The following is a 26,500-nucleotide window of genomic DNA, read 5'->3' on the forward strand; positions in this document are numbered from 1 at the left end:
AGAGCATAAAAGCCAAAATGAATATAGAATTTCCTAGGAGAAAACCAAAACAAGAGCCTTGCTTGCAAAGCTATCAAATAGTTGCTAAAATTAATCTTGCCGCTAGATGGCAGCAAATACTAGTTTTCTGTAACATTTTCTTTCCTCTGGACAGCGGGATTCCGAGAAGGGGAAAAAAGCGCAAAGAAATTCTATGCTGATGGAGCAGCTTTGATAAACACCCATTTGGAAACAACTCCTGCTCCCTCTGAAGACAAGAGCAAAATTCCTCGTTAAATAAAAGTCACTTTTTGGGCTGTAAATTCTCTTTTCTCTTTCAGCCTGAGTAGCATGCTGCTTGATGGTCACAACTTGATACAGAGTTGTTCTCTGAGATACAGGGCTTTCTGGTGTTCTTGATTGCGCACCATAACTCCTGAAACTGTGTCATTTATGTTTTTAATCCCCCTTCCTTCACTTCCTTTTAAGGTAGATACTGATCTCAAAGACATGGAACTTTTACAAAGAAACAAAACAAAACACATGAATTACAGTTAAGTTGTGCATATTCAGGCTATTATTTATGATTGGCTCCTTCTTATGGAAAATACAGCATCTACCATCACACCAACACAGTCTAATCTTTGTTCAGGGAACCCCCAATGCACTGATGGCAGCAATATCAGCATAAGGAAGGCATCAGCCAAACAACCAAAGCACCAAGTGAATTTAGATAATCCAGAAGTTCAGGCTCCAGAAGGAAGCAAGACTTCACCTGTGCTAACTTCCCTTTCCTTTCTACTAGTGATGGAACTGATGCAATAGGCACTTGTCGAAGAAAGGCTGATTATTGTAAGGTGGGCACAGCTTTTGGCAACAGGAAGACTCCACCACAAAGCCACAACCTTCTCTATTCACTTGCTACAAAAAAAAAAAAAAAAAAAAAAAAAAAAAAAAAAAAAAAAAAAAAAAAAGATAAAGTATTCCTATCACACCAAGGGATGCCCTGAAGGCAATTTATAAACTAGAAAAGAAAATTGAATCCTTAGGAGAGCAGAGCAAATTAACTCAAGATTTGCTTCACACCAGGGTTTCTGAAGAATACTTTTCTAATACAGCTGAGCAGTAAGAGATGATATTTTAAAAGTTTTTAAACTCAGGTTTTGTTAAATTTACTGAGGATGGGTCCAAATTCTGCTGCAAAATATGAGGCCATCCTGTCTTTAGCCCTCAAAACTAGGCAGTTTGACAGAAGCTAACATAAGGAACACAGGAACAATGACACCCAGAAAATTTTAAAAGATACTGAATAACATAACATACATAACTTTCCTGGAAAATTTCATAGAAGAATACATAGAAAAGTGTGAGATCAAGTTTGAAACCTGAGGGACTTTAATCCAACAAACTCAAAAATACTTCAGAGCTAGCAATTAATGTGCCTTTGCTTATAAAATGGGGTGCAGGCAAGGTGAGTGTTTCCAGGGCTGGAGCAAGGGCAGAAGAAAAAGATGGAGGGTGAAATGACAGCTACCTTTGAGAGAAGTAGGAGCACAACAGCTGTCACAACATGCTGCCATGTCCCTTAGCTTGCACTCCAGAAAGCAAGAGAGGCAACTGTGCTGCTGAAGTTCCTAAACTCTACTGGATACTGTCCTTGACTGAGGCACTCTGCCCCAGGAGGGGAAAAGCCCTGTGCCAGGTCTGCTCTGTACAGGTTTAACCCAGTGCAAAACTCACATCCTGTGAGAGATGCCATGGGACACATGCTGTTACTGCAATATGAATATCCCACTGTAGACTAATATTGTCCCTTTCCTCTCTGTGCACTTCTGGAGAAACAATTTTTGGAGTTTTCAGTAATGTAAGTCACCGTGAATGAAGAAGAGCATAGTTTCACAGAATCCTCCTGATTTTTAGTTCTCTGATGTTTGTATTGCTCACAAGGTTCCAAAACTGTTTTCTAAAAATGTCATAAACAACTAGTAAACCAAAAGACTGCAACAAGTAATCCTCAACTGCTCAGAAGTCCCCTTTAGGAAATGTTCAGCCTCTCTGCACACAGCAGCTTGGTCATTTCCCCCACCAAAAGACTCAGCATGCCAGAAACAGCCCTTGCAAAAGAGATTCCCTGTCCCAAGCCACACAGCTGCATTCTGGTCTACACAGAAAAAATGTTTGACTGCCACTTGATTGCACTGTTGCCGGCACAGGTCCCAAATGGCAAACACTGATTTGTAATGGACAGGGTTTAATCTGACTCCTCAGCTAATGACAAGTGAGACAGAGAGCTGCTCTCTTTCTTCCTCAAAAGAAGAAAAAGGAAGAAGTTGCTTTACTAGGAAAAGTAATGCAACTACAAGACTTCAGGGATTAAAGAAATTCTCACCCAGTTTTGCATTTAGCAAGAAGTAAAATCCATTTTAAATACAGAAAATGTGCAAGGCTTTTCTGTCTCCTTTGAGGGCTCAACCGGCCATCTCTCACATACCCACAAGTCTTACAGCTCAGTTAAATTTTGCATATGGAAAAGACTCAGTTCAGGCCCTTGGAGATAGATGTCTGCAGATGATCATAAGGTAGAGAAATGAATTTACTGGGGATTATTCTTTCCAAGACCTTGGATCGTGGGACACATGTGAAATAATGTGACCCATCAAAAAGCCCCTACAGTGGAGGAAGGCTCTGAGGATATGGGTGAGGGCTTTGTGCTCATGAACGAGAGCTATGTGCTTTAGAACAAAGGAAGGAAACACTTACAAAAGATATCATGATGTATAAAATGCAGTCTACAGAGAAAATCAGAATAGGTTCTTAGAATTGAAATTGCAGCCTCAGATCATAGCCAAAGCCCAAGTGTGTGGTGAAATAACCCTGCTAAAGTGATGGCTRCTATATATACTGAGGATGTTGAATGATCAGGAGGTAACTGGTCTGATCACAGTTCTCCTGATCCTCCTCACAGTGATGATTTGGATGACCTGGGAGGAGAAAATAATGTTGAAAGTGGTTGCTCCCACAATAAAAATCAAGCAAACACTGGGTGCCCACCCTTGGACAACTGTGAGAGGTTTTACTTCCTGTGGAGTTTATTGAACTTCAAACTAAATTTTCAGCTAAGCCTGAAGACACAGCCCTGGAGTGGATGGTCTGTACGTGGGGAGAGGGAGCAAATCAGATTGCCCTCACCATGAATGAGGCTCAAAGGCTAGTATTGGGACCAGGATCCTCCTGCAGCCCCCTACCCCACCATGATCTGCCTCACTGCGGGGCTGTGCCGGGGCCACAGATCTCCCCAGCACCGGTCAGGGAGATGGAGGGGAGAAGTAAATGGCTGTGGGAGAGCGCTCCGGAGTTGCAAACTGCCATGCTGAAATCTGCCCTCTCAGACATGCTGGATGGACCACTGCCCAGTAGGTCAGGACAGGCAACCTTTAAATATTAACCCATGGCAATCCCATGCCCTCCAGGGGCAGTGTGTGTCCTGTAGTTCAAGGAGCAACTGCAGCTCTTAAACTGCTTGCTCTTTCTGCAGTGATGGCAGTAAATGCAGGTACTCAGTGGCAGATGGTTCTGCAGCAGGTGCTCTCAGCTTTGCACTGTCATGAAACATTAGGCTCTAAGGAAAAGACTAGGACCATACAGGTGGTTAAACCCAGCAGTAATACCCCTCCCCTCCACTTCACTCAAGAAATTCTAAAAGCAAAAATCCTGCAGATGGGATGTCTGAGGGACTCAAAACTTGTGGCCTGTGAAATCTGTGCTCTGAGGACTGCAGAAAGGTGTGTCTATGATGGAAATGTACTGGGTAAGGGTTAAYGAGGCAGCAACTGCATGGTCTTCCAGCTGCAGTGCTAAAGCAACCAGTGGGAGAAACTTAAGTGCAGACATTCCGGACCCGTGCCAGCTTCCTGCATCCATCTGGAGGTAGAGGGTGTCACTCAACACGTTGGAAAAAGGGTTTCAAGTGAAGAGGGGATCAGGCTCGACTCTTGCCATCTGGTTTGCAGCCATCAAGGCAGCTACACAGAACTGGGTTCTGAAAAGGTTGGTCGCTGTAAATGAGAAGTGTACCACAACGTTTTGATTGACACAAGAGCATAAGTTTTAATGATGGATCAGCATACCTATGAACGTATAGGTGTTAATGGCGTAATTACTCATTATCCAGTTGTAGGGGCTAAATTAAAGTTGTTAAATGGCTGTACTGCACAACTCTTGTTACTAGGTAAAACGAATATTCTGGGAATGAGTATTCTGCAGGGACAATCTTGATAGCTGGGGTTTAACGGGAAATCGGTAGTCCTTCAGCTACAGGAAAAACTAATCCCTGTACCATTAAGCATATAAATATGCTGCAGATAGACCCACCCTTGCCTAACAGCCAACCAGTCAACGTTCCTCAGTACAAGCTACCTCCTGCTGCTGTAACACCTGTGATGATAGAATTTGTCAAGCAATTAGAGCAATGGGGTATCATAGGGAAAAAAAAAGAAAGAATAACCGTGCAATAGCCAAGTGTGGGCTGTCGCAAGAGCAGGCGGGACCTCCTCCGGCCGGGCGCGTCGTCCCCGGGTGCCTCGGCGCCCCGCGGCGGCGCCCGCGGCCTCCCGGCTCTGCCGGCGAGCGCAGCAGCGGAGCGTGTCTCCTCGCCGCCGGCTCTTTTCGTTATGCTGAAGGATTAGAATATACGAACCCAGCGAAAATCTAACGAATTCAGGGCTGCTTGAATTTCAAAGGGAGCCGTAAAAGGTGAACCTCATCCATCTCCCTTGGATTCGTAAGTACTGGGTGATTTCGGAAAACTAATTGCCTCAGGCGATGTTAGCAAATGACAATGTGGTTAGTCTATGGAGACAGATCGTTGCTGTTGTTTGTTTTCGGATTAACGTCTACAAAAACATACAACAATTAAAATGTAAGGGAGAGAATGAGGTTGTTTTGTAAAGGTGATTTACTGTAGACGTGCACGGGGCTACTGGGATGTTCGTGACGGCGCAGAGAGGCGATCAAATGGCTGCAGTTTGCCTCTGGAAAAGCAGCTGCCTCTCCGCCTCCGCAAGCCGTTTGCCGAGGCTTGCCCGTCCCGGACCGCTCCCAGCCGCTGCCGCTCCCGGGCGGCACCTGCAAAACGCGAGCGCTTCCCCCCGCCAAACCGCCCGGCGAGGGCCGGAGGAGCAGCCYGCTGCGCCGCCGCCGCCGCCGCCGGGCTCCGCGCGCGCTTCGGGCGGTTCCGCCCCGAAAACCTCGGCGAGCAAAGCTGCGTTTCCAGGCCTCCCTCGCCGGGGAGGGCCAGTGTCGGCTGGGTGTTTTGCTAAAGCCTTCTTAAAAAGGCGCGGAGACGAACAGTATTTTATGGGACCTTCCCTGGCAGCAGCTGTTCCCAAGTGCCGCTTGTGAGCAGGACTGACCCCGCCTTCAGAGAACAGCACGGTGATTCCCTTGCTCTTTACACTGTGCTGCTTTAAATCACTTTGAATGCAAAGAAGGAAATACTACTATAATCAACCAGCTCCTTCATCCTTTGGCAAATTAAAGTCAGTGGCTGAAGCACTGCAGGATATTCCCTAGACTGCATCTGCTACGATTACCAGTAGCAACAGGGAGCAGGAATCATGGTGAGTTCTGCTATTTTTCATGCTTTATTAATCTCCCAGCTTTAATATATGTTCCATTCCTTGAAGAAGCGGATCCTTATTACAACTGCCAGTAAGATAAAACAAATAACAAAGGCATTTGGCAATCAATTCTCTAAGGCCAGACTTTATTGGAGCCTCCRTCATGTACACTTCCTCTTCTTTCCATTTTGGTGTGGTACAAGCAGAAGACTTAGTGCCTAAGCCACCAGAAAAAGTCCCTTAAATACAGATCCAAGAAAAGAAAATATCAGTCTTACTCAAAGATAAGAATAAAGAGCAAGCCCTTGACTGTGTTACAAATGTTGTATGTGTGAACAGAGTGTATCACGACAAGACATGGAAGGGCAAACTGACAACCAGCAAGGATGAGGAAGAGGGACAGAGTCCACCTTCTCTCCGTACCTGACAACTTTCTGTGCTAGCAGTTCTCTGAAGGCACATAGGAGGAAAATGTGAATGATTTACAGGAGAAAGAGAAAAGCTGCATGCACTGACTAAAACTACTCATGTAAGAGGTAGAGAGTGAAGTCCTACAGAGGAAGAATGAGTAACAGCAAGATGAGCTACAAAGATGCACAGATTCCTAGCTGTAGAGGTGCATATGGAGAAAGAGGGAGAAAAAGTGTGGAAGAGGTAGCATCGCCATCAACAACCAACACACCTGACCTCAAAGTGAGAGAGCAGGAATTAGGACTTCCACTCAGAATGAACTTGCATAGCTACTGTATTTCCCATCATTTTCTTAATAGTGAAATCCCAGTCAACAGGAAATAAAGAAGAGCCTTGCGGAAAGGCAGCTTTATGAATAGTTAGCAACTTCTACTGCTTCTGCCTTGGATATTCTGACTGTTACAACCAGATTAAAGGTATAATCCACAGTTTTTTCAGTCTGTGAGCTGGTGGAATTTACAGCTCCATTACAGCCTATAGACAATCTGTAGTGGGATTTTTGGAGTATGCAGGCTGAGGAAATATAAAAACTACACATCTTAAATATGACAGTAAATGAATATGGCATCATGGCTTGTCTCCTTATGACATATGCCTGAAGTTGTTCTTGTTAAATCTCTGAAGACCTTTTACAAATGGAAAATGAATAGTCAGTTGGGCACTCCAGAGAAGATTAATTAATGTTTCTGAAGGTAGAAGAGTTCTTAAATTACATGAGGCGTTTATACCATACAAGGTATCTCATTGCTTTTTTTATGAAGAATGAAAATATAAGCAGCAACAAATGCAAACTCCATATCCATTATCTACAATGTTTCATTTACATAGTCTGTTTATAACTCAGTCTTTAAAATGATGACAACCACTTTACAAATTTTCATAATGGAGTAGGTGTCACTTATGCAACTGAAAATATGTAGATTTGTGAGAACATGTATCAGTTTTCCAAATGAAATGAGATGTAACTGCTGAGGCAAACTGACAAACTTGTCGCAATTCCCCTCAACAAATATACCCATCTAACTCAAATGACACCACTGCTTTACTTGCAAGAAGCAACATGGTAAGTAGATTCTTTCTTTTTACCTTGCTTCAGTTTATAGAAACAGTATCTGTAAACTTCTTCAAGCTATAGAGAACTACTTATGCCATGAGAAATGAAGTCAAGACAGTGTATCCACTGGGAGAATGAAAACTTCTATCTTATTGGACATATATAATTTATTACTTCATACATTAATCAGATGAGCTCCCAGCCCTGGCAGTGAGATTAACAATGTCTCCTTCCTCAGCTCTAGAAACAAATTCTAGTTGTTTCCTTAAACTAATTTATTCTATTTTTTTAACACTGATAATCAGAAATGGTCTCTGAATTGCATGACAAATCACACTGGACAGTTTAGACAATACAGTGAAAAATGTGCTCTCCCCCCCCTTGATCTTGAACTAGCAGGGTCAAGGCCCAGAAGATCTAAGAGGTCCGTTACATCTTCCAGCACTGTGACTGCATGACTGACCACTAAATTTATAGCAATTATGCAGAYAGTAATATATTCCAAGTGGTCTTGTGGCTTTGCTGTCTATGTATTTTTAGTTTCATTAATACAATGGGTTTAGAGTTACCTGGGATGGATGTACACATTCACAAATCACAAAACAAGTGGAAAGAGATTTTAAGAGAGTTTAATAGTAAGCATTAAATACATTTTACTATGATTACATTACCGGCAGTAACCAACAGTATTTGATTTCCAGTAGTAAAAAAGAGTTAGGAGGAAAAAGCACTAGGTTTGAAACATGTTTACCAATACTTTGTGGCCTCTTTTCACATACAGTATAAACAAAAGTCTTTTACTTATCTGTTTTTCTGAAAAGCTAAATGATGCTATTGACATAATTTAAGCCAAATCCAGACTGTAAGAGCTAATCTTTAAACAGTAGGTGAGCTGGAACTTGTAACAAGACTTAAGAGTTTAACTGTTGTGCAAACATGGGCAGAAAAAAGATACTGTACTGCATGTCATTCAGTCTTTTTTATCATGAAAAAACTCGCAGTGTTAAGACTATCTTCTTTGTAGTATGATGTCAACTATTTCCCTGTTTCCCTGTCACAGTGGCTATAAATACTTCTTTGAGGATCTCCTTATCCAAGTTTCTGCCTGTAAAGAGAGCAAAATTGTCTAGTTATATTTTATAGTGTGTTACAAAAATGCAGGTAAGTAGGAACCTGCAAGTCTTCTGAGTGAAGAAACAGTTTGTTATACCAATGAGTGAAAATACAGCTTTATGAATATTAAACTGCAGATAACAGGTAACTTCACATTTCCCAGGCAGCCACAGATTTCAAGCTGTATGAGTAAGGGAAACAAGGAAAAACTAGGGTTTTTTTGTCATAAAAACACTTGCAGTCATCCCAAAGCAGAGAGTAACAAGCAGGAAATAAAAAATGTGCAACCTTAGTATTACAAGCTTTTCAGAAACAAATGAGATTTTATGTATTTTAATGGCTATAAGCACTTTTCTTACAGTTACTGAACACTTGATTGCAATCAATCCCATCCTGTACTTATAATTATGAATTTTTTAAAATAACATTAAATATACAATTTATGAATATTTTATATTTTATCTTGATTCCCTAAAAGGCATAATGTATATTCTTATCAGCTGGAATATAAAACCTCAGGAAGTCCTGACAGATAAACTTTGGACAAAAGTGCATTCTGCACATATTCAGTGCTATTATTCTGGCTAGTTTAGGCTGGTCACTGTCCACTGGACAAGTCACGGGATTTCCTGCTGAGAGAACCAGCTACTTAAAGTCAAATTATGAGGTATGTAATTTTCTCTTACCTATCAGAACCAGTCTATTTGTTCTCTTTTCATCTTCCTTCCAGCCTACTGAAGTCTCTTCCAGATCATAGAGTTCATGGACACCTTGAACTATCACCTGATGAGATTTGCCTTGAATAGATACCAGTCCCTTATCAGAAAAATAACTGTTAGGATACATAAACAAACCTTTAAAAATGAAATACCTAAGGGGAAAAAAACATGAGAATAGACAAGCAAGAAAAAAAAATTGTGGTGACTATGCATCAGTTGGTCAAAATAGCAATGCAGTATGATCACTATTACTCATTACATCCATTCTCACATTTCCTTACTCTGTTAAAGACCAAGAACTATACTGTCCTACATTCTGACTTCTGTTCCTCATTGGGACAACACCTAGTACAGCATGTCTGAGCAAAATAAAATGCCATCTATGGCACCATGACACTTCCAACATATATATGACATATGCATCTATGAAAGAACGGTTGCCTATGAAAAGATGATGTCAAACAAGCAAAAATGTCTGATTTCAGACTATTCTGATTAAGTTCTCATGCTTAGCATTTTTACTATTCTCAGACAAAACCTCTGAGTATGGGAGCAAGAACAAACATTTGTAAGGAAAAATGACTAGCAACAGAATAAAAGGGATTACTGTCAGACTGAGCCTATTGACCCCACATACCAAAAGTTGTATTAAAAGAGTTTTCATCATTTCATGTAAAACTTTATAAAATATTCTAGAGGAACACATTCTGTAAAACATCTCTTATACTTCCATAAAGAAAAAAAAATACAAAGTTAAAAATCTTTCGTGGAAAAAAGGTCTGTATTCAGATTATCAGCTGGAATTCAAATTACTGTCCCTATCAACAGGACTGTGATGTCAGGTAAGATATAAATACAAAAGCTCTGGAACCCATTCTATAATTACCTGTAGTTCATTTGCTTTGGTGTGTTTGTTTAATTTGACTGAGGCTCAGCACACAGTCCATTACAGACCTCAAATCTGTTAAAGAATTACTTTAATTCTAGTGCTCAATACAACAAAAATGCATTTGCACATAGCAGTACTGTTTTCAGATAGCTTAAGATGCATCAGTGGCTGTTTTCTTCTATCTGTCAGAAAGGGGAAGATAATCCTTTGTTTTTGTTGCTGAAAGATCAAGAACACAACTTTTCTTCCAATGAAGTAAAAATAATTATGCTGCTATTCATGAAGCACAGTATTCTCAAAGAACAACCAAAGCATTTTTTTTGTGTTTCTTACACCATATAAAATGCTAAGATCCAGTTCTCACTTCTTAACAATTTACTAAGCTGTTTGGTATAAGGAAAATGGAAATATATCCTAAAGTAAATCATCTGTAATCACCTCAAATGCACACAACTGAATAATATATCAAGTGCTCCGGGAAGACAAATCCATTTGTGTTGCATCTTTTAAAAATATGGTCTGACATCTTGTAAGAAGTTCTAAGTAGCTAGACTAGTAGCTAGTAGTAACTAGCTAGTTCTAAGCTAGTATTATGCTGTAGTCTTTCTATCTTATGTTGAATTCAACTTCTGCATAGTATGTCAATATTTGTAATTACAGACAGCATCTGTAGTTACATTACTAGATGAGGAGACATTTACAAGAGATGGATGGGACCTTTCAGAAAAATGAAGGCAAAAAAGGAGAGATTGATTAAAAAACTATATAGCACTAAAGACTTAGAAAAAAGGCTTCCTTACAAAGAAAACTCAACAGCAATATATTTTGTCCATTATGGACTAAATTGTGACTATTGCTCTTCTCATCACTCAAGGGAGTAAGAAATCTCTATCCTGCATAATTGTAATCATGTACTGATCATGAATTCTACCAGTGATGTTTGGGGGAATTTAACAACTGTACTCCTTCCCTCTCAATTCACAATACAACCAATGTTTGGTTTTGTACTGGCTATTTCCTTTTGATTTATTCCACCAGCCAGCAGAGAACAAACTGTCTCCTAAATGGAACACTGACAAATTGCTGTTCTCCCTTTTGTCTGCTCAGCTATGCTGATCCAGTAGTGCCTTTAACAGGCCTATGACCAGATGGTACACTGCAGTTTTTAGGTGTAAAGAGGAAAAACACAAAATGAAGAAGTCGGTCATTTTTGACTAACTTTCAGTCTTATGACATCCATGGTGCATCCAGTCTTATCTTTCACATTCTTCTCCCACAGAAGATTCTATGAAGAGGGAAAAAAGGGTTTTCACAAACAATGGCATGGGATAATTATCTATAAAATGCCAAAATGATTTTTCAATTGATGATGATGTAGCACTTACCTGAATAAAGAGATTTAGATTTTCTTCTATTATGTTTCCTAGAACTTCAAATGTTACTGTAATTATACCCTGCAAACAGAAAGACCAACTTATTATTAGTCAACTGAACAAACATTTCAATACATTTATTTTTAAAAGTTAATGTTCTTTACAATTTGGTCTCAGAAAAAAAGCAACTATACGCTACCCCATCTTTAATCTGGTTAGAAAAAAAAATCTCCATTTCTGTACTGCTCTAACTGGATACATTACGCTGGRCTTTTTGGTTGTGTTTTAGTGTCCACTTAAACGGACAAAACCAATACTTTGAATGTTCTAATGCCATCAGCTTACACACTGTAATTCTTTGTTGTGGCTGTCAGGCACCCTGTTACAGACCTGTAAAATGCTGCTCCGCAGAGTGCAACCACTCAGTGACCCTTTGTTCAGAGAGAAGAGGAGTGTGGGGACCCTGCAGTGACTGGTGGTGTGGGGAAGTCGGAGAAGGCAGGACACGGCTTTGCACTTGGGGCAGAGTTGGTTTTCTGTACCACTTGTAAACACAGCCCCGTGCACCAGAGGAAGGCTTTGGGATTGCCTGATAGAGGGGTCTGTTGAGCTCGATCTGATCACGAATGACATATCCCAACTGAGGGACAGGAAGAAAGGGCAATCAATTATAGTAGTTTGGGCTGCTAGAGTGTGTTTATAGGTAAGGGGAAGGGATCCTGAAAAGGTGTTGTTTGCTTGAAGACATGGCCTGAAAGCTCCAGCAGCTAGGCACAGTTACTAAGGCCCCTCCAGTATCATACCTGGCGGGTATAACCTGGTGGGTATAACCTGGTGGGACATCTTACTGATCAAGGAGTGACCTGCAGTATCATACTGGCAGGAGTATGCCAGAAAAAAGGTGCGAAATTGGCAACATGGCAAAGGATAATGCCCGAAGTCTATCAGTATGGTCAACCTCAGAAAAAGCATCAGAACAGGATGAAATATCTCCATGCTCCCACCCTACACACTGGGACTTGGAGTGGGACAGAAAGTCTTCTGAGATCTAAAGCTGCAAGTAAAACAATTGCAAGCGCAGGAAAAAGCTCAGAGGTCGGTTATTACGGTTACAGGATGTGGAGAAAGCTCCAGGAAATCTAAGTCATCTGTTACCTCATTTTAATTCACAAATGGGGAAAAGCCCATGCTGAATCAAATCAACACTATTCACCACCCATTTGGGTTCTGGATGAAACTTGACAGCCATTGGACTCAGAAACCTATTGGTATGTCCAATATTGGTGTTACCTTCCGTACTGCTAATCTGTTCTGCTGTGCTGTTCCTCATACTGCTAATCATTCTGAGATATGGTGAGTAAATAAAACTGTTGATGGTCTTGGTTAGGTGTCTTGCAGGAGAAAGGCCTTAAGTTTGTAGTAAGTATTCAGATTTTTGTAATGTTAACCCTGCTAATCCAACCCCAAAATGCAAAGGGTGGAGTCTGTAATGGAAGTACCTATGTTAAAACTGTTATGATGTGAACCCCTATAATCTGGTTTGCCAGGAATAAGGGGTGGTATTTTTAATGAGTGCATGTTCAAACTGCTATGATATTAACCTTGTGTTGATGGACCGGAGCAAGGGGAGGAGTTTGTAGTAAGTGTGTGTTCAGATTCTTACGATGTTCAGATTCTTACGATGTTAAGGGTAGAGTTTTTAAGCAATGTAAGCTCAGACTGGTCTGAAACAAGCGTTTAGCAAGGCAGAATGATGAGATCTCTAATATGCGTAAGCTACAAGGCTTAAGTAGCAGTGGGCTGCAGCGATGATGCATGTGGAAGAAGGTCATCAGCTGCCTTATGCCCGTCACAACCAGTTTCAGACAGCTCTGAAATGGTTGAATATAACAACAGAAAAGAAAAACATCCCATCACATCTTCAGCCACAGAAGCTGGAATGGCACCCTGTTCAAACACATTTAACAGAGACGCCTTCAGCCTAGTTTAGGGCAGAGTCTAGTCTACTATTACAAGTTACATTCTTACTAATCTTTGTAAAAATAATGGCAAGCACCCGTATAATGGAAATCTGCACATGCTTAACTTTTTAGTGAAGCTTTATTACAGCTTTAGAGAATGCAGAGTGATGAATAACATCACTCTGGTATCAATATATACAGACACCATTTGGACACAAATCCTACAGCATAAGGATAGGCTGTAAATTTAGAACTCAGTCCTGCAAACATTAAACAAATCGTTTTATTTGTCTGTTTCAGTAACACTGTGCATGTGAATGAATGAAAGATGTGACTGCCTGCAGCACTGGACCTCTATAAGCTGCATTTGAAAGTAACACTCGTTACATCCATTTAGAATCTCCCTACAACAAAGCACATTCCTATATATATTCAGTGTTCTTTCAAAGATCTTATCTATATTATTCCTTAGCTGAAGCCTTCTATAAAAGTAACATGATTAGCAATTATCCTGACCAATTTTGTTACAAAAAATTGAAGCAGTGCTTTTTGTAATTACCTTATCTAGATGTGCGTGTGTTGTCTTTACATGCTGAAGCTTTTTCTGCAAACTGAAAATAAGTAAAATTAAATGTTACATTTGAGTAGGATGGACAAATGATGTCTTTATTTCAAAAATACATAGAATAAACTCTTCTGTATTGCAGAGTAAACTTAAAAGAGCAAAAGCAGAGTATAGACTCAGAATATGCTTCAATTGCTAAATCATTTTTCATCTCAAAATAGATATTTTTAATTATATTGGTTTGAACTACTAAATGATCTGTGTTAGAATGTTAATTTGTCACAGTTTAGAATGTTCTAGTCAAATTGTTGGAATTCCACTATAAAGACCATTATTAATGATAATCAGCTAGTTTTACTGTTACATTGCAAAAACAATTGTAGCTTTTTTTTTGTCCAGGTTAGAACTATTAATATGGATGTGTAGGACATAGCAAGGAATGAGTGATTCCCTGATGTGTCTGGTCATCATATTCCCATCACTTCAAATTGTAAGAATAAAGAAGCTCAGGGACAGAAGAACCATCAAAATATGTCTCTAATGAGAGACTAACTCAATTGCTAAATCAGTATAAAAAAAAAAACAAAAAAACTTTGAGATCCATTTTCACAAAAAGGCCAAGAGCATAGCCCTTCAACTCATTTGTAACAGTCACAAAATATGTGGYCATACAATTTTTATTGAGAAGATACTGAAAGAGATAATAGTTTGAATAATACTACCATGAAACAAAGAACATTAATAATTATAAAAAATTATAAAGAATTTATAAAAATTCTTGCACCTTAAACACCTGCAATTCTAGACAGCATTCTTTCACAAAGATGAACTCAGTATATAATTCGCAAATTGACTCATACCTATGCCTTTCCATTAACACACTTGCAACCAGCAAAAAAAGTAATTTTAGTTCAAACTTGTTGTACAGAAGTGCTAAAGTTCAAATGGAGGAAGAAAATCAGAAAACAAAAATAAACTGCTACCATAATTAGAGGAAAAGACCAGGATTCTAGCACTGGTACTGCAGCCAGAGCAAAAAGACAATGATTTTTGTAAATATTTTAAAAGCAGAACCAGGAAATGTGTGTGAAATTTGAACCTACCTACTACTTAAATCACGAATGGCAATCTCTGGCTAACAATGCTCATAAAATTAAGAATTTGATAACGTATGAAAAATTCTTAAGGGTAAAAATACTTTTTAAGTTACTGGCTTTGCCCCATGAATCTTTAAAGTTCCCTCTGAAGAAAAATACACCTGTCCACATCCTTTGGTTAGCTTATGCACTTCATCAGAAGCAGCAGCAAGTGAAACATTTTCTACCAGTTTAAACACTTGACAGTCGTAGCACAGGTAGCTACAGGGAGGCTGTRGACTTCAAAACAAAACATCTGCAAGAGTTTAACATCAGCAAGGGGTAAACTAGTAACAGTGAGCTGAAAAAGGGTGGAGAAGTTCATGTTTACATAAGCTGTTCAAGTCTGTTAATCACCAAGGGGTCTTGGTATGGAGGGTGTTAAATTTAATGGTTTGCTGCTAATAGTTTCTTATTCAGTTTTCAATTCTGTAGAAAACAAAGCTCCTGAAAAGAGAATCAAATTACTAAATATTTCACATTGTGCTATTTACTGACCAGCCCATATTTTATAGTTTCAGTTTCATAACCCAAAATAAAATAAAACGTAACTTTTGAGTATCAGGGAGAAGTTTATTACTGTCAGCAATAAAAGGAATCATTTCTAAAGATAAACTTCCATATAAAATCATTAGTCAAGCCAGTCACCCAGTAGAAATGCACATGAATATTTTATATTTCTTAGTTTTTTAAAAAATGAACACAGATTACATTTACAATTTGCAATATCTTTGGGATTTGAAATATTTATACTTTAAAAAGTGCAATACACTTGACATCCTTTCATGTAACGACAAAAGGCAAACTGTATCCTCTGAGCAAGCAGGTAAAAATAAATCAGTATAATCTGATCTGTTGCTATACTGGACACTTTTTTGAAAATATAAGACTGGTTTGAAAAACAAGAAGAAAATGTGCATAGCTGTTACTTACAAGAATAAAATCTGTAACACTGACTAAACAAAACATACTATTTGCCAGTTTCGGTTTCACCTCCGGTGAACAATTTATTCATACTGTGCACGATGCCCACCAATTTCCACTGATTAATCAAGACAGTGTGCAACAGTGTGCAAATTCTTCAAACACCTGTTCTTGTACTGGAGAATGTTGTGTCTTAGTCTTCAGACCAATATGCAGAAAAAAGTCACTGATCACAGCACTCTACTATCATACCTTTTAGAGAAGTTGACTCAAAAATCTGTCCTCCTACTTTAATGACTGTACATTTTAAGAGAGAAGCCCTCAGCTCCGGGAGCAAAAAGGTATTAACTGTTACTTAAATCAGTAAAACTTTTCACACTCCTATTTCTTGTTATCTTTTTTGTTTTGTTGTCTTCTTTCCATATTGCATTCCAGAGAATTCAGAGCTGTAGCCGTATTTCTTGTAACCTCAATGCATGTATAGACTACAAGGTTTTAGCAGTACAGTCACACTAGTCAGATGTCATATCTGTCTGCTATGCTGGCAGAAATCCTACTGTTGGATGCAGTTAAAAGAACAATTTTCTTAAGTGTACTGGTGTATTTTTGCTCAAACGGGGCAGGATGCAAAAAGTTCTCCTCCTACATATGATACATCAGGAGTCACTGCTAGTATTGTACATAGGGATTTATGTACCAATGAACTGACCCCACTGTAAAAAATTTCACTGCGTAGAGCTCAAACAAAATTTTGAAAAGGAATTTCATTTATGCAGTCTACAAACTTCTTGATGTTTTCAGAACTTGTTTTCAAATGCTGCAATTTTAGAGTGTTAATTTGAAATACTGTTTGCCATTTTCCCCCTTCCCCAAAGGAGTAACTAACTCAACATTGCAGATTTGTAGCAATTTGGTAATATATCGCTTTACTGAATATATCGCTTTAGTGAAGAAAAAAAAAACCAAAAAACCACCTCACACTTTAAGGAAATACTATTTCAAGGCTGGCACTACATACATAACTGTAGTTTACCATACTGCAAATGCTATGGGAAGTACCCAAAATGCACATCACAGAAACAGTTTACAACTAGCTTCATACATACAAAACTCCATCCCAAAGAGAAATGATCTGTCACCAGGTGAACTCTTGTACTTTGTAAGCATATGTTCTGAAGTGTTAAACCAACCATGCAAAGGTTTGTTTGGTTTCCATGCGCATACAGCACAAGATCATAAAAAAAGTGTAAAGAACTAACATTTGGACAGTAGCTAACTATTGCACCAGCTCACTGAGAATACTTCATAAGCTCATCTTATCACATCTACTAGAGGTTACTAGTCTGTATCTTCAGTAATTTCTCCCTTCTCTGAATAAGGAAGTAGATACCTTCCCTCACCTGAAGAGAAAAATGTGCTTCTCAGAAGAGAATTGAAGCTGGTAATGTCCCCAGTTGCACATTCCCTCCCTTCCTTTTGTTTGTTCTAGCACTCATTTACTCTGGTTGTTACTTCAGCAAGCAAAGTCAGCAGAAAGTCTTATTCTCTCTCTCCCTCCTCCTCCAATTTTACTTTTCCACCCGTCTAACATCCTGAAGCGTGCAGTTGACATTAAAAGAAGGAGGATGGGTGCATGCTGCTGAAACCAGGAATGCAGTAACTAGTGTTTGGAATGGCTTAGGTTGTAGTGGAACCTCAGTGCCTTTTTACTTTCTGTGAAAACTAGAGAGGCTTCCAGTTGATCATGATGTGAAGTGAGAAAAATTTTGAAAACCTAGAATTTTTAACAGAACTAGAAAAATGTCCCATTCTGCTCTACTAATTGCATTAAAGTAAAACTTAAAGCTGTAACTATGCATCTAGTATATAAGCTTATATTTAGGGTGAAAAAAAAGCCAAACAACCATGTCTACTCTGGCTCTCATTTTATTTTTTAAAACCAAAAAGCTTTAGTTCCAAGCATTTCAAGTGGAAAAAACATTGTTTCAAGTTACTACTTTTGAAGTAAAATTAGACAAGTGACCAGACTAGAATTTGTAATAGAAATTCTGTTGTAAATTTAACCATGATATAAAAGTGTCTACTTAATGCAACTATTTCTGATAATGGACAACTATTTCTGGTAAGAGACAGTTAAATTATTGCCATACCTTACTCCAGATAAACTGTCAAAAGCATGCAGGTCCAATACATTGGAGAGATCAACTCTAATGCAGGGGGAAAAAAAAGAAGCTTTATATTTTCACTACATTTACATATTGTGTAAATTTAAACAACTATTTAAAAAAAGTTCATTTAAGCTTAGGTTTGTTTTCTTGCCTATCATTCTAATGTCATCAAGCACTGGTAGACAGAGCATAGTAGATAAGAATACCTCCTATACTGTGCTACTACTAAATAAGTCAGGTTTTATTGAAATTTTAAATAGTTTGCCCTATGAGGAAAAGCAGTTTTTAATTACACAGTAATACCTAAGCACAAAAAGAAGATTTAAAAAAAATACAGAGAGAATAAAATATAAGAATGCATTACTAAGAAAAATTAATAAAATCTCCCACACTGGATGCCTGAAGAAAGACTGATCCTGTCTCTAATTGGGAATAGGAACCTTGAAGCTCTTAGTATTTCTTTTGCACCATCAGTATTTACTAACATATATCCCCTCAACAAAGCATGAAACTTGATAATTTAAAACACATACGCACAGTAAAACCCAGAAGTATGAAGTTATACAAACACACAGTCAACATAACTGAAGCTTTTGTATTTACAACTTGAGCTAAGTATAGCAGCAATAGGCATTCTGTCTCTATGTACACAGAGGAAATGAGCCACATACTTTCCCAAATGTTTCCTCGAAACAGATGKGTATCAGTATCCAAAAACTTTAGCTTTTATTTTAGTTCAGAGAAGGACATAAACTACTGATCACAAATTTTCAGTTTCCCTCTTCCCATTCCCCTTCAACAGAGCAGTGATGTCTGGCCCTTTCTGTATTGGATTGCTATAGCTTGGTTTAAAAAAATCAAGTCCCTATCTATTTTTCAGACTCTTCAGTGCAAATGCATCTGGCATGTACCACCGTACTCTGAGTGCGGAACTGACAAGCAAACTGATGAGAAACACCTGCTCAGCATTTGCAGCCACGGACTGAAGTTAGCTCAGGAAAACCCAAATTGCTTGGCAGTTCAGTTCTCCAGACTAACAACTTTCAACTAAGCACGTATGAACTGGCATTTTCAGAGAGAGGATTTCAAGAATACAGAAAAAAGCACATAACCAATTGTAGGACTATTTGACAAATCTAGAGTACTTTTTTGAGAATATGGGATGTTGGAACATCTCATAAGAACTGACTACAAAAATGCTTTCAATACTGGTGAAGCAAGGTTGTACTACTCTTAAATTCCTTCTCAGGAACAACTAAGCTTCAGCTGCTGAAATATTCACTAAGTTTGCTATGAGGCAAATGCTATTGTGAAGAATATCAGCTCTAAAAGCTGAAGCTTAGATAAATGAAAATGGTAACTTGGAACAGAGAGTGCTGATAGGATTTATTTGTAAGAACAGCTGCGTGTAACACAAATAGCTTTTTTGGAAAAGTAATACAGGCTCATTTTATTTGTAATACTGGTTTCACTGCTAATAGCATGTGATAGCCTTATAAATGTAATTAAGCTGAATACAGGGAACACATTTACAGATGAGAGGTTAAAAAAACCTACAGACCTCTGGAGCGTAGCCAGTACTATTATTAAACTTTTACACCCAACAGCAGCCTTACAAAGCTGTTTCTAAGATGAAAGGTTTATAATGTATAATACAGAAATAAACCTTTTCTAAAGTTTATGACCCGCTGAGTTTGAACTGTCTATTCTCAGCAGTGTCCTGAAAACTCATAACTGGGTTACAGAAACACTCAGAAAAGTGCTATATTGCCCTTTTTTACACATTGACTTTCAATGGGCAAAAAAAAAAAAAAAAGCTAATTAAAGAAAATATGTTCTCAAGTAACATGTTAATAAACTAATTTTGTGCCTGTTTCACTTTTGGAATGTTTAATCATGGGAAAGACAGTATGAGTCGTTCACTACAGAATATTTACTAGAGACACAAGTGTTGTCATTGAGGACTGGATCTGAGGTCCACTTAATCCAGTATCTTTTCTCTAATACTTCCTGGCATCAGACATCAGATATGGATATTATACTTCCCTTCCTAATCCTCTGTAGACAAATATTCGTTTAAGCCTCAAAGCATGAAGTTTAATAATTTCTTCAAAACTGTTGGCGATGTTGGATACCATCATCTTTATAGAAGTCATTCTTTTTTTTGCATCTTACAAAAAAAGCTTGGCCTCAAACTTCCACTAATTTCCCATGGCAATAAGACCCATATATATGCAATTTATGTAGGATTTAATTTTACTAGCAGTTTGCTTTTTTCCCAAAAAACATTTCATTTCTGTTCCCTGCCTTGTAACACAAGAACAAGACACTCTTCATCTACTTTCTCAAAACTGCTCATTATTTTCAGTGAAGTTATTATGTTGCCAATTCTTTGATTTCAGCTTGAGTAATCAGCTTCAAACCTTTTGTCATATCAGGTTTTTTCCTATGTCCTAATTATTCTTCAGACACCCCTCACTGGTAGAAGTAGCATTTCTCATTCCTCACAATACTACAAACTCCAGAATTCTAACAATTATTATAATGTTCCCGAAAGTTTACTAAATGTGAGGAAAGGGAAATGCTGCAATTGTATCTCTGTAAATCTGCCACTTAGCAGCATTTTTTTTCTTGTATCTTTCAGTCTTTCACAACACACTCAAAGTACTTAGGTAAGATTAAAAACCATCATACTGCATAGAGGTCATGGCAAGTATAAGTAATATAGAAATCCCAAAAATAAAAGATAGTTAAATTTTGATATTGTAAAGTTTGCTATAAGTAAATATCCAAGATTTACCATCAGAATAAATTTCTGGTTAAATTTAAACTGGGGTCACCAGAGCATTCTCACCTCCATCTACAGACAGAGAAATATGCCAGTAGCATTGTTCTAATACAACTCAAATTTATAAAATACTACACTTAATACTAATTAACAAAATTTGAAAATTTGCAGCAGAAATCTAAGGTGACTGGTTACACTTTAAAACCTGTACATATATAAAAATTTTGGGATCATTAAAGGCTTGATTATTGGAATTGTTCACAATCGATCAGAACTTGCTTTTTTGAAACTGTATCCCTAAATGACAATAAACCCATTGAAGAAAATATGTTTTTATATAATAAAAAGAGACACATGATGATTTAAGAGAAATGATTTAGTTAAGATCACTAGAAGAGCAACAAATGAATGATATGAAGCGCACCTTAGTAATGGATTTTATGATCCCCTCTGTAGTACTATTTATTCTTGTTCCAAACTTTCTTCAACAGAATGTAAAAGTTAATAAGAAAGGACTGTCAAGTTGTAGAAGCTACCTAAACATGTTTCACCTTCCTCCTCGAACAAAATAATGAGAACCATCTGAGAATAATCCGTATAAAGTAACATGACAGGCACTACAGAGAAGACTTGTTATAGTCCAACTGTTTAGCAGCACAGCATAAAATTTCCAGCAATGATCAGATTGCAGACAGAATTTCAAGTAAGTTAAAATCAACAGAAATGTTAACAAGCTTAACATTTTCGGAAGCATAAACCAGGCAAATGCTGACCTTCAGATAAATATCAAACAACAAACATCYGTAAAAGTCTTCAAAATTCTGGGTTGTTATCAGACAAAATACATATTCTACACTGGCACTTGCTGGTCTCATCTGCTCAGCCAACATCAGCAAATATTTCTCTCTACCCTTTCAAACTGTATTTGACAATAACTTTAGAAAGCTAAATATCTTTTATTAAGACTGTGTCTACTATACATCTGGCGATTGATAAATAAACCTATTTTAATACTTATATGGCATAACCCACAGAAATGACTTAACACCTAAATTGTGTATTACAGGAGTATAGTGTGCTTTTATCACAGTGTAGTCAAACAATTCATTTAACAGCACACAAATCAGTACTAGCAGTTTGAGAGATACACTGCTTTTCCTTTTCCTCTTCCTCTAATGTTCCTGGGAAAAGCATCTTCAAAGAGTATGACTTTGTTAAACAAGAAACCTGAGTCAGAGTTTCAGTGAAAAACAGCAAGAACAATACAATTAGTTTTCCTTCTATAAACTCCCTTGCATTGCTTTCAAGTCATTTTGTAGGAGCAATTTTTTGCAGTAGCCATCAGGAGACAAATCATTAAGCTGACAAAGCAAACAAAACTGTTACAGTGGATATGTGATTAGTGATTAGCTCTGACACCACATGGCCTTGCAAGCCTTTCTACTCTTTGTTTACAGGATCTTGTTAACGAGTTATGAGACTAACTTTGAATTTCTACCTAAGACACTCCCTTAAAAATATGCTACATTTCTGAAATATATTGAAGCCACTTAAACTATATCGCTATTAGCATTTTTCAGGAGCTCACTGACTGCTCTCACTCTATGAGTGGCGACACTATCAAAATGCAATTTTAATCATTAAAAGGCATATTCATTAATAAACCTGGAACAAAATGCAAGTTTTGAAAAACTAATACCCAAGAACAAAGACCTAAGCTTTTGTAAAATCCACTTTTCTTATGAATGAGAAATACTTATGATTACATAGCAATATCAAATAAAAACCACTAAAGATAAGCTCTGTAAACTAAGCTACACTAAAATTCACAATAGTGAATTTTAAGTTATATTCTGGGGAGTAGGATGTGAACAGTAATCAAGAAAAATACAACAAAAAAACTAAAACATTTTAACCTTTTTTAGAATTAGCTTTATCCTAAGCACTCAATAATAAAATAAATCTTGAGTTAAATATTTTAAATTTAGTAGTTTTCCTTTAAGTGAACGGATCTAATAGCACAATTAAATTTGTCATAAAAAAATCAAGACATGGTACCTAGTAATACTGGCCAATTTAATACCTTGATCTTTGTGTTTCTATAATTTTGACAAGTCCATTTATTGACCTGAAATGCAATGGAAAAACGAGAAGTTAGATACAACCGCAACTGTAATGTCTTGAATAAACAACTTAAGCAATGGAAAGTAGCTTCAGAAATAGCACAACAATAATCTCAACTCTCTTCTTAACTTGTTGAACAATTGAACAGACATCCCAACAAGCTTCAATTTTGTGACTTTTTCATATTCTAGGTAAAGGTTGGAGAACTTCACAAGCTCTGACAACAAAATACTAGCACTGAGAATAGTTTGCCTAAACAAGATTCCTCCCCAATATCCACTGGTTGGTCTAAGCCTTTTTACTTTAATTATTTAGAATTCAAACCTCTAATACAGTAGTAATGTATTTCCCAATTGTAATGTTTAATTTTAATTGTCATGGTATTGAGACAGAAAGATGGGACATGCTTTTAATCACTATTTTGTTTCAGGACATTTGTTTATTTACACTCAAGCCATAATTATTTGGTACCTCTTCCATATTGCTCTGTATTTGCTAATGAACTTGTATCTATTAGCAATTTTTTTTCTGATGGTTACTTCAGCAAAATATGAACTGTTGCCCCAAAAATAAAAGAACATGAAAACTTAAAGTCCTGCACTTAGTAGATAATATTAATCTTACTTATAGATGCAAAGAGTTAAGACTGTGGAAGAACATTAATGTATTCGAATACCTTTAGAAAGGGGCAATCTCCTTTTCCCTATTAAGCTAATGATTTGTATCATACTAATCATATCTGATTTCTGTATTAACAGCATGAAGGAAGTAATTAAACAAAAAATGGGGGGGGGGGGGGGTTGTACAGCATTAGTCATGCCAAAAGTTCCATACCTGACAGACGTTCTGATTTTATTCAGTTCTTCCCCTGAAACCAGATCTGTTTTATTGATGATTATAAGATCAGCTAATGCAACTTGCCTATGCATTAAGGAGAGAAAAAAAAAGACAACTTGAACAAACAAATACTTTCTCTGTAAGGCAGAAATACAGTATTTCCCATAGCACCAAAAAAATTTACATAAGCATTATCAGCACAGAAAGACAAGCATTAATCAAAATAGAATATCAAGGAGTATGACTACAACAGCATTGGCTTCTCCTTGAGGTAGTACTCTACTGTTACACAAGCGGTGAGTCCTCCAAGCTACAAAGGTCTGTTATTCCTTTTTAAGAGGTCATCTACTTCAAAGTACTTGGTGATTTACGAACCCCACAAGCCCCTATTTCTTTTGCATATATTCTTTGTAAAGCAACATTTGACATATCTTTGCTTCATGAAGACTTCTATTGTTACAGTTACCCATAATCATTGTAGCTCCACATCTACCAAAAAATATTTCTCTGTCTTCATTTTTACTTTGTGCATCTGATAGATCCTTGCATATAATTCATTGTTTTCCAATGCAGCAGTTTCCCCTCCATTTATATAAAATCCCATCCCTCTTTAAAAACATATTATAAGAGTCAGATCTTGGTAGAAAGACCAAATGGAGCCCAAAGTCATTTGTGTATCTTCTGCCTCACGACACTAATCTACTTTATTTTAAAAGCAAAGAAAGGCTTTATAAAAGGAACTCATTCCAACAGAGACGGCATTTCTCATGGCCTTCATACAGTGTAGCAGCTAACAGTTAACAATACATAAAAACAGTTTTTATACCTAGCTGCTTCATTGATGAGGCCTTCTGGTTTTTCCTCTGTTAAATGCTGGACAAAAATTGAAACAATTGGATTAAGCATATTCTAATGACATTCAAATTCATTTACAGTTAAAGGAAGGCAAAGCAGTTGAGATATGCTTTTCAACAAGAAATTAAGAAAAATGGCATCTAGAATTTCTCTATACAATGATGGTGAAATAATAAGTTCATTCATTCACCATTACAGAAACTTTCACTATTCCTTCTACAAAAACTCTTCCCCTTTAATGAATTTTATGACTAGAGTGCTAAACAGTTGGAAAACTGTATTTTAATATTCATTTTTAATTAGTTTTCATATTTACTATGAAGTTAAAAAAGTCATGATGACATACATAACTGTGGAACACATATTACAAAAAAATCAAAGTACAGTAGTTTGTCTAATGGTGTGATGTCGACTGTTAAAGCTGGATTAGGCTTAGAGTACAGAGTTTCATACACATAAACACATACTCCTTTTCTCTGAAAGATATGTCAAATTGTATTTTTATGATAACAATTCATAACTCTCATTCTAGGTGTGCATGAATAGACAGTTACTCCTTGGTGAGCTTGCCTATCACCAGTTTTTGCTGCCCATTAAGCAATAACTGGGCAGAAAAGACAGTGAGCATTAACAAAAGAGGCAGCACCTGATCTTGCTGCAGGAGTTTGGTATCTTGCCACCTGCAGCTTTGTGCTCCACTTGTCTGCCAAAGCTAACACCCTTGCAAAGAATTAGTGAAAGAGGAAAAAAAAAGCCCACATCAACCAGAAGCACGAAATGTAGCAACTTAACTTTAAAGCATTACTTTCATCAACAATTTTGACTGATCAACAGTCTGAATATACTGAAACAGCTAAGTTACAGCTACAAATTACTTTCTGCCCTCTCTGCTGCCGGGGGCTGTGATCTCCAGGGGACAAGCATCACAGACACCTGGAGGCAATAACATTTTAAACTGATGCTGCAATACTAATCAGAGCTCATCTCTCATACCTTACATCTGTGAGAAGATTACACAATCCTATGCATTCATTTATCAGCTCTAAATGAACAGCAATACTACTTCAAAACTGATTTTGTTTTAAAGACCCAGTAATACTGAATGAAGGTGGATTTAACTGCCATGGGAAATATATTTAAAAAAAACAACTTTTTCTCAAGTGGAATGGTCAGACATCTAACATTATTTGACTTTAAAAAAAAAAACATAAACAGAGTATTGCATTATGTCAGTGTATTTTCTTGACTTTTTTTTGTCAAAATTATTTTCTGATTGTGCACAATCTAAACAGAGGATAACAACGCGATGACTGGAAAGAAACCTCTCTCCTGACCATTTTTTGAAACTGTGTTTATTGATTCTATTGAATTAAATGCTGTCAGATTTGTTGCAATGAAAAGAACAATGTCAGTGGCCTGGATGTCAAGTTCTGACAGTAGAGAACCATCATTTCAAGTTGTCCAATTGTTTGCCCTTGATAAAAAAATGAATATTTCAGATTGCTGAGTGACAATCCCATTAGAGTGACAGCCCATGATATCAATCACCACTCTAGTTTCAATTTGGCTGGCTAGCCACAGGGTACTATTTGTCAGCTTCTCTTGTGATGGGTCGGGTCTCTGAAGCATGACATCCTTAAATTGCTGCCTATTATCCCAATGTCATTGCTTGTATTGCCTTCAGAATTCTTTGAATCACAAGCAGCTGCTGAGGTCAAGAGTTACAACCAGAGAAACTGGTCAAGTTTGCCAGCGGTTTATACAAAGTGAAAATTATTTATCTGCGAGAATCTGAAGTTCCTATTATTGTGAGTGTACATTAGCTTTGTGCAGGCTTATTGATTAGATAATGTAACAATTTTCATTGGGCTGCAAAGATAGCAATGGGTAGAAAAGCTGAATGTTTCAAAACATTTTTATTGTTGC

The 26,500-nt window shown here is 37.5% G+C and overlaps 1 protein-coding gene across 4 annotated transcripts in view; it reads right to left on the reverse strand.

The window, feature by feature from the left end:
• Positions 1 to 7,733: 7,733 nt before the first annotated feature.
• LOC112963177 (COBW domain-containing protein 1-like) overlaps positions 7,734 to 26,500 on the reverse strand; it is a 29,283-nt gene continuing 10,516 nt past the window's right edge. Inside the window, exons 7-15 of one of the 4 annotated variants that reach the window (XM_026059988.1) lie at positions 24,546 to 24,592; positions 23,717 to 23,803; positions 22,842 to 22,886; positions 17,953 to 18,009; positions 13,737 to 13,788; positions 11,229 to 11,297; positions 11,063 to 11,128; positions 8,922 to 9,051; positions 7,734 to 8,227 (exon numbers count right to left, since the gene is read on the reverse strand). In XM_026059988.1, the coding sequence (XP_025915773.1) occupies positions 8,154 to 8,227; positions 8,922 to 9,051; positions 11,063 to 11,128; positions 11,229 to 11,297; positions 13,737 to 13,788; positions 17,953 to 18,009; positions 22,842 to 22,886; positions 23,717 to 23,803; positions 24,546 to 24,592 (627 nt within the window). In that variant the 3' untranslated portion in view covers positions 7,734 to 8,153. Of the gene's footprint in view, positions 8,228 to 8,921; positions 9,107 to 11,062; positions 11,129 to 11,228; positions 11,298 to 13,736; positions 13,789 to 17,952; positions 18,010 to 22,841; positions 22,887 to 23,716; positions 23,804 to 24,545; positions 24,593 to 26,500 lie in introns of those variants that run through there. The other 3 variants (XM_026059990.1, XM_026059992.1, XM_026059991.1) reach the window with 3 other exon arrangements.

Source organism: Apteryx rowi, unplaced genomic scaffold (genome assembly GCF_003343035.1).
Source record: "Apteryx rowi isolate R43461 unplaced genomic scaffold, aptRow1 scaffold_163, whole genome shotgun sequence".
Taxonomy (NCBI): Eukaryota; Metazoa; Chordata; class Aves; order Apterygiformes; family Apterygidae; genus Apteryx; species Apteryx rowi.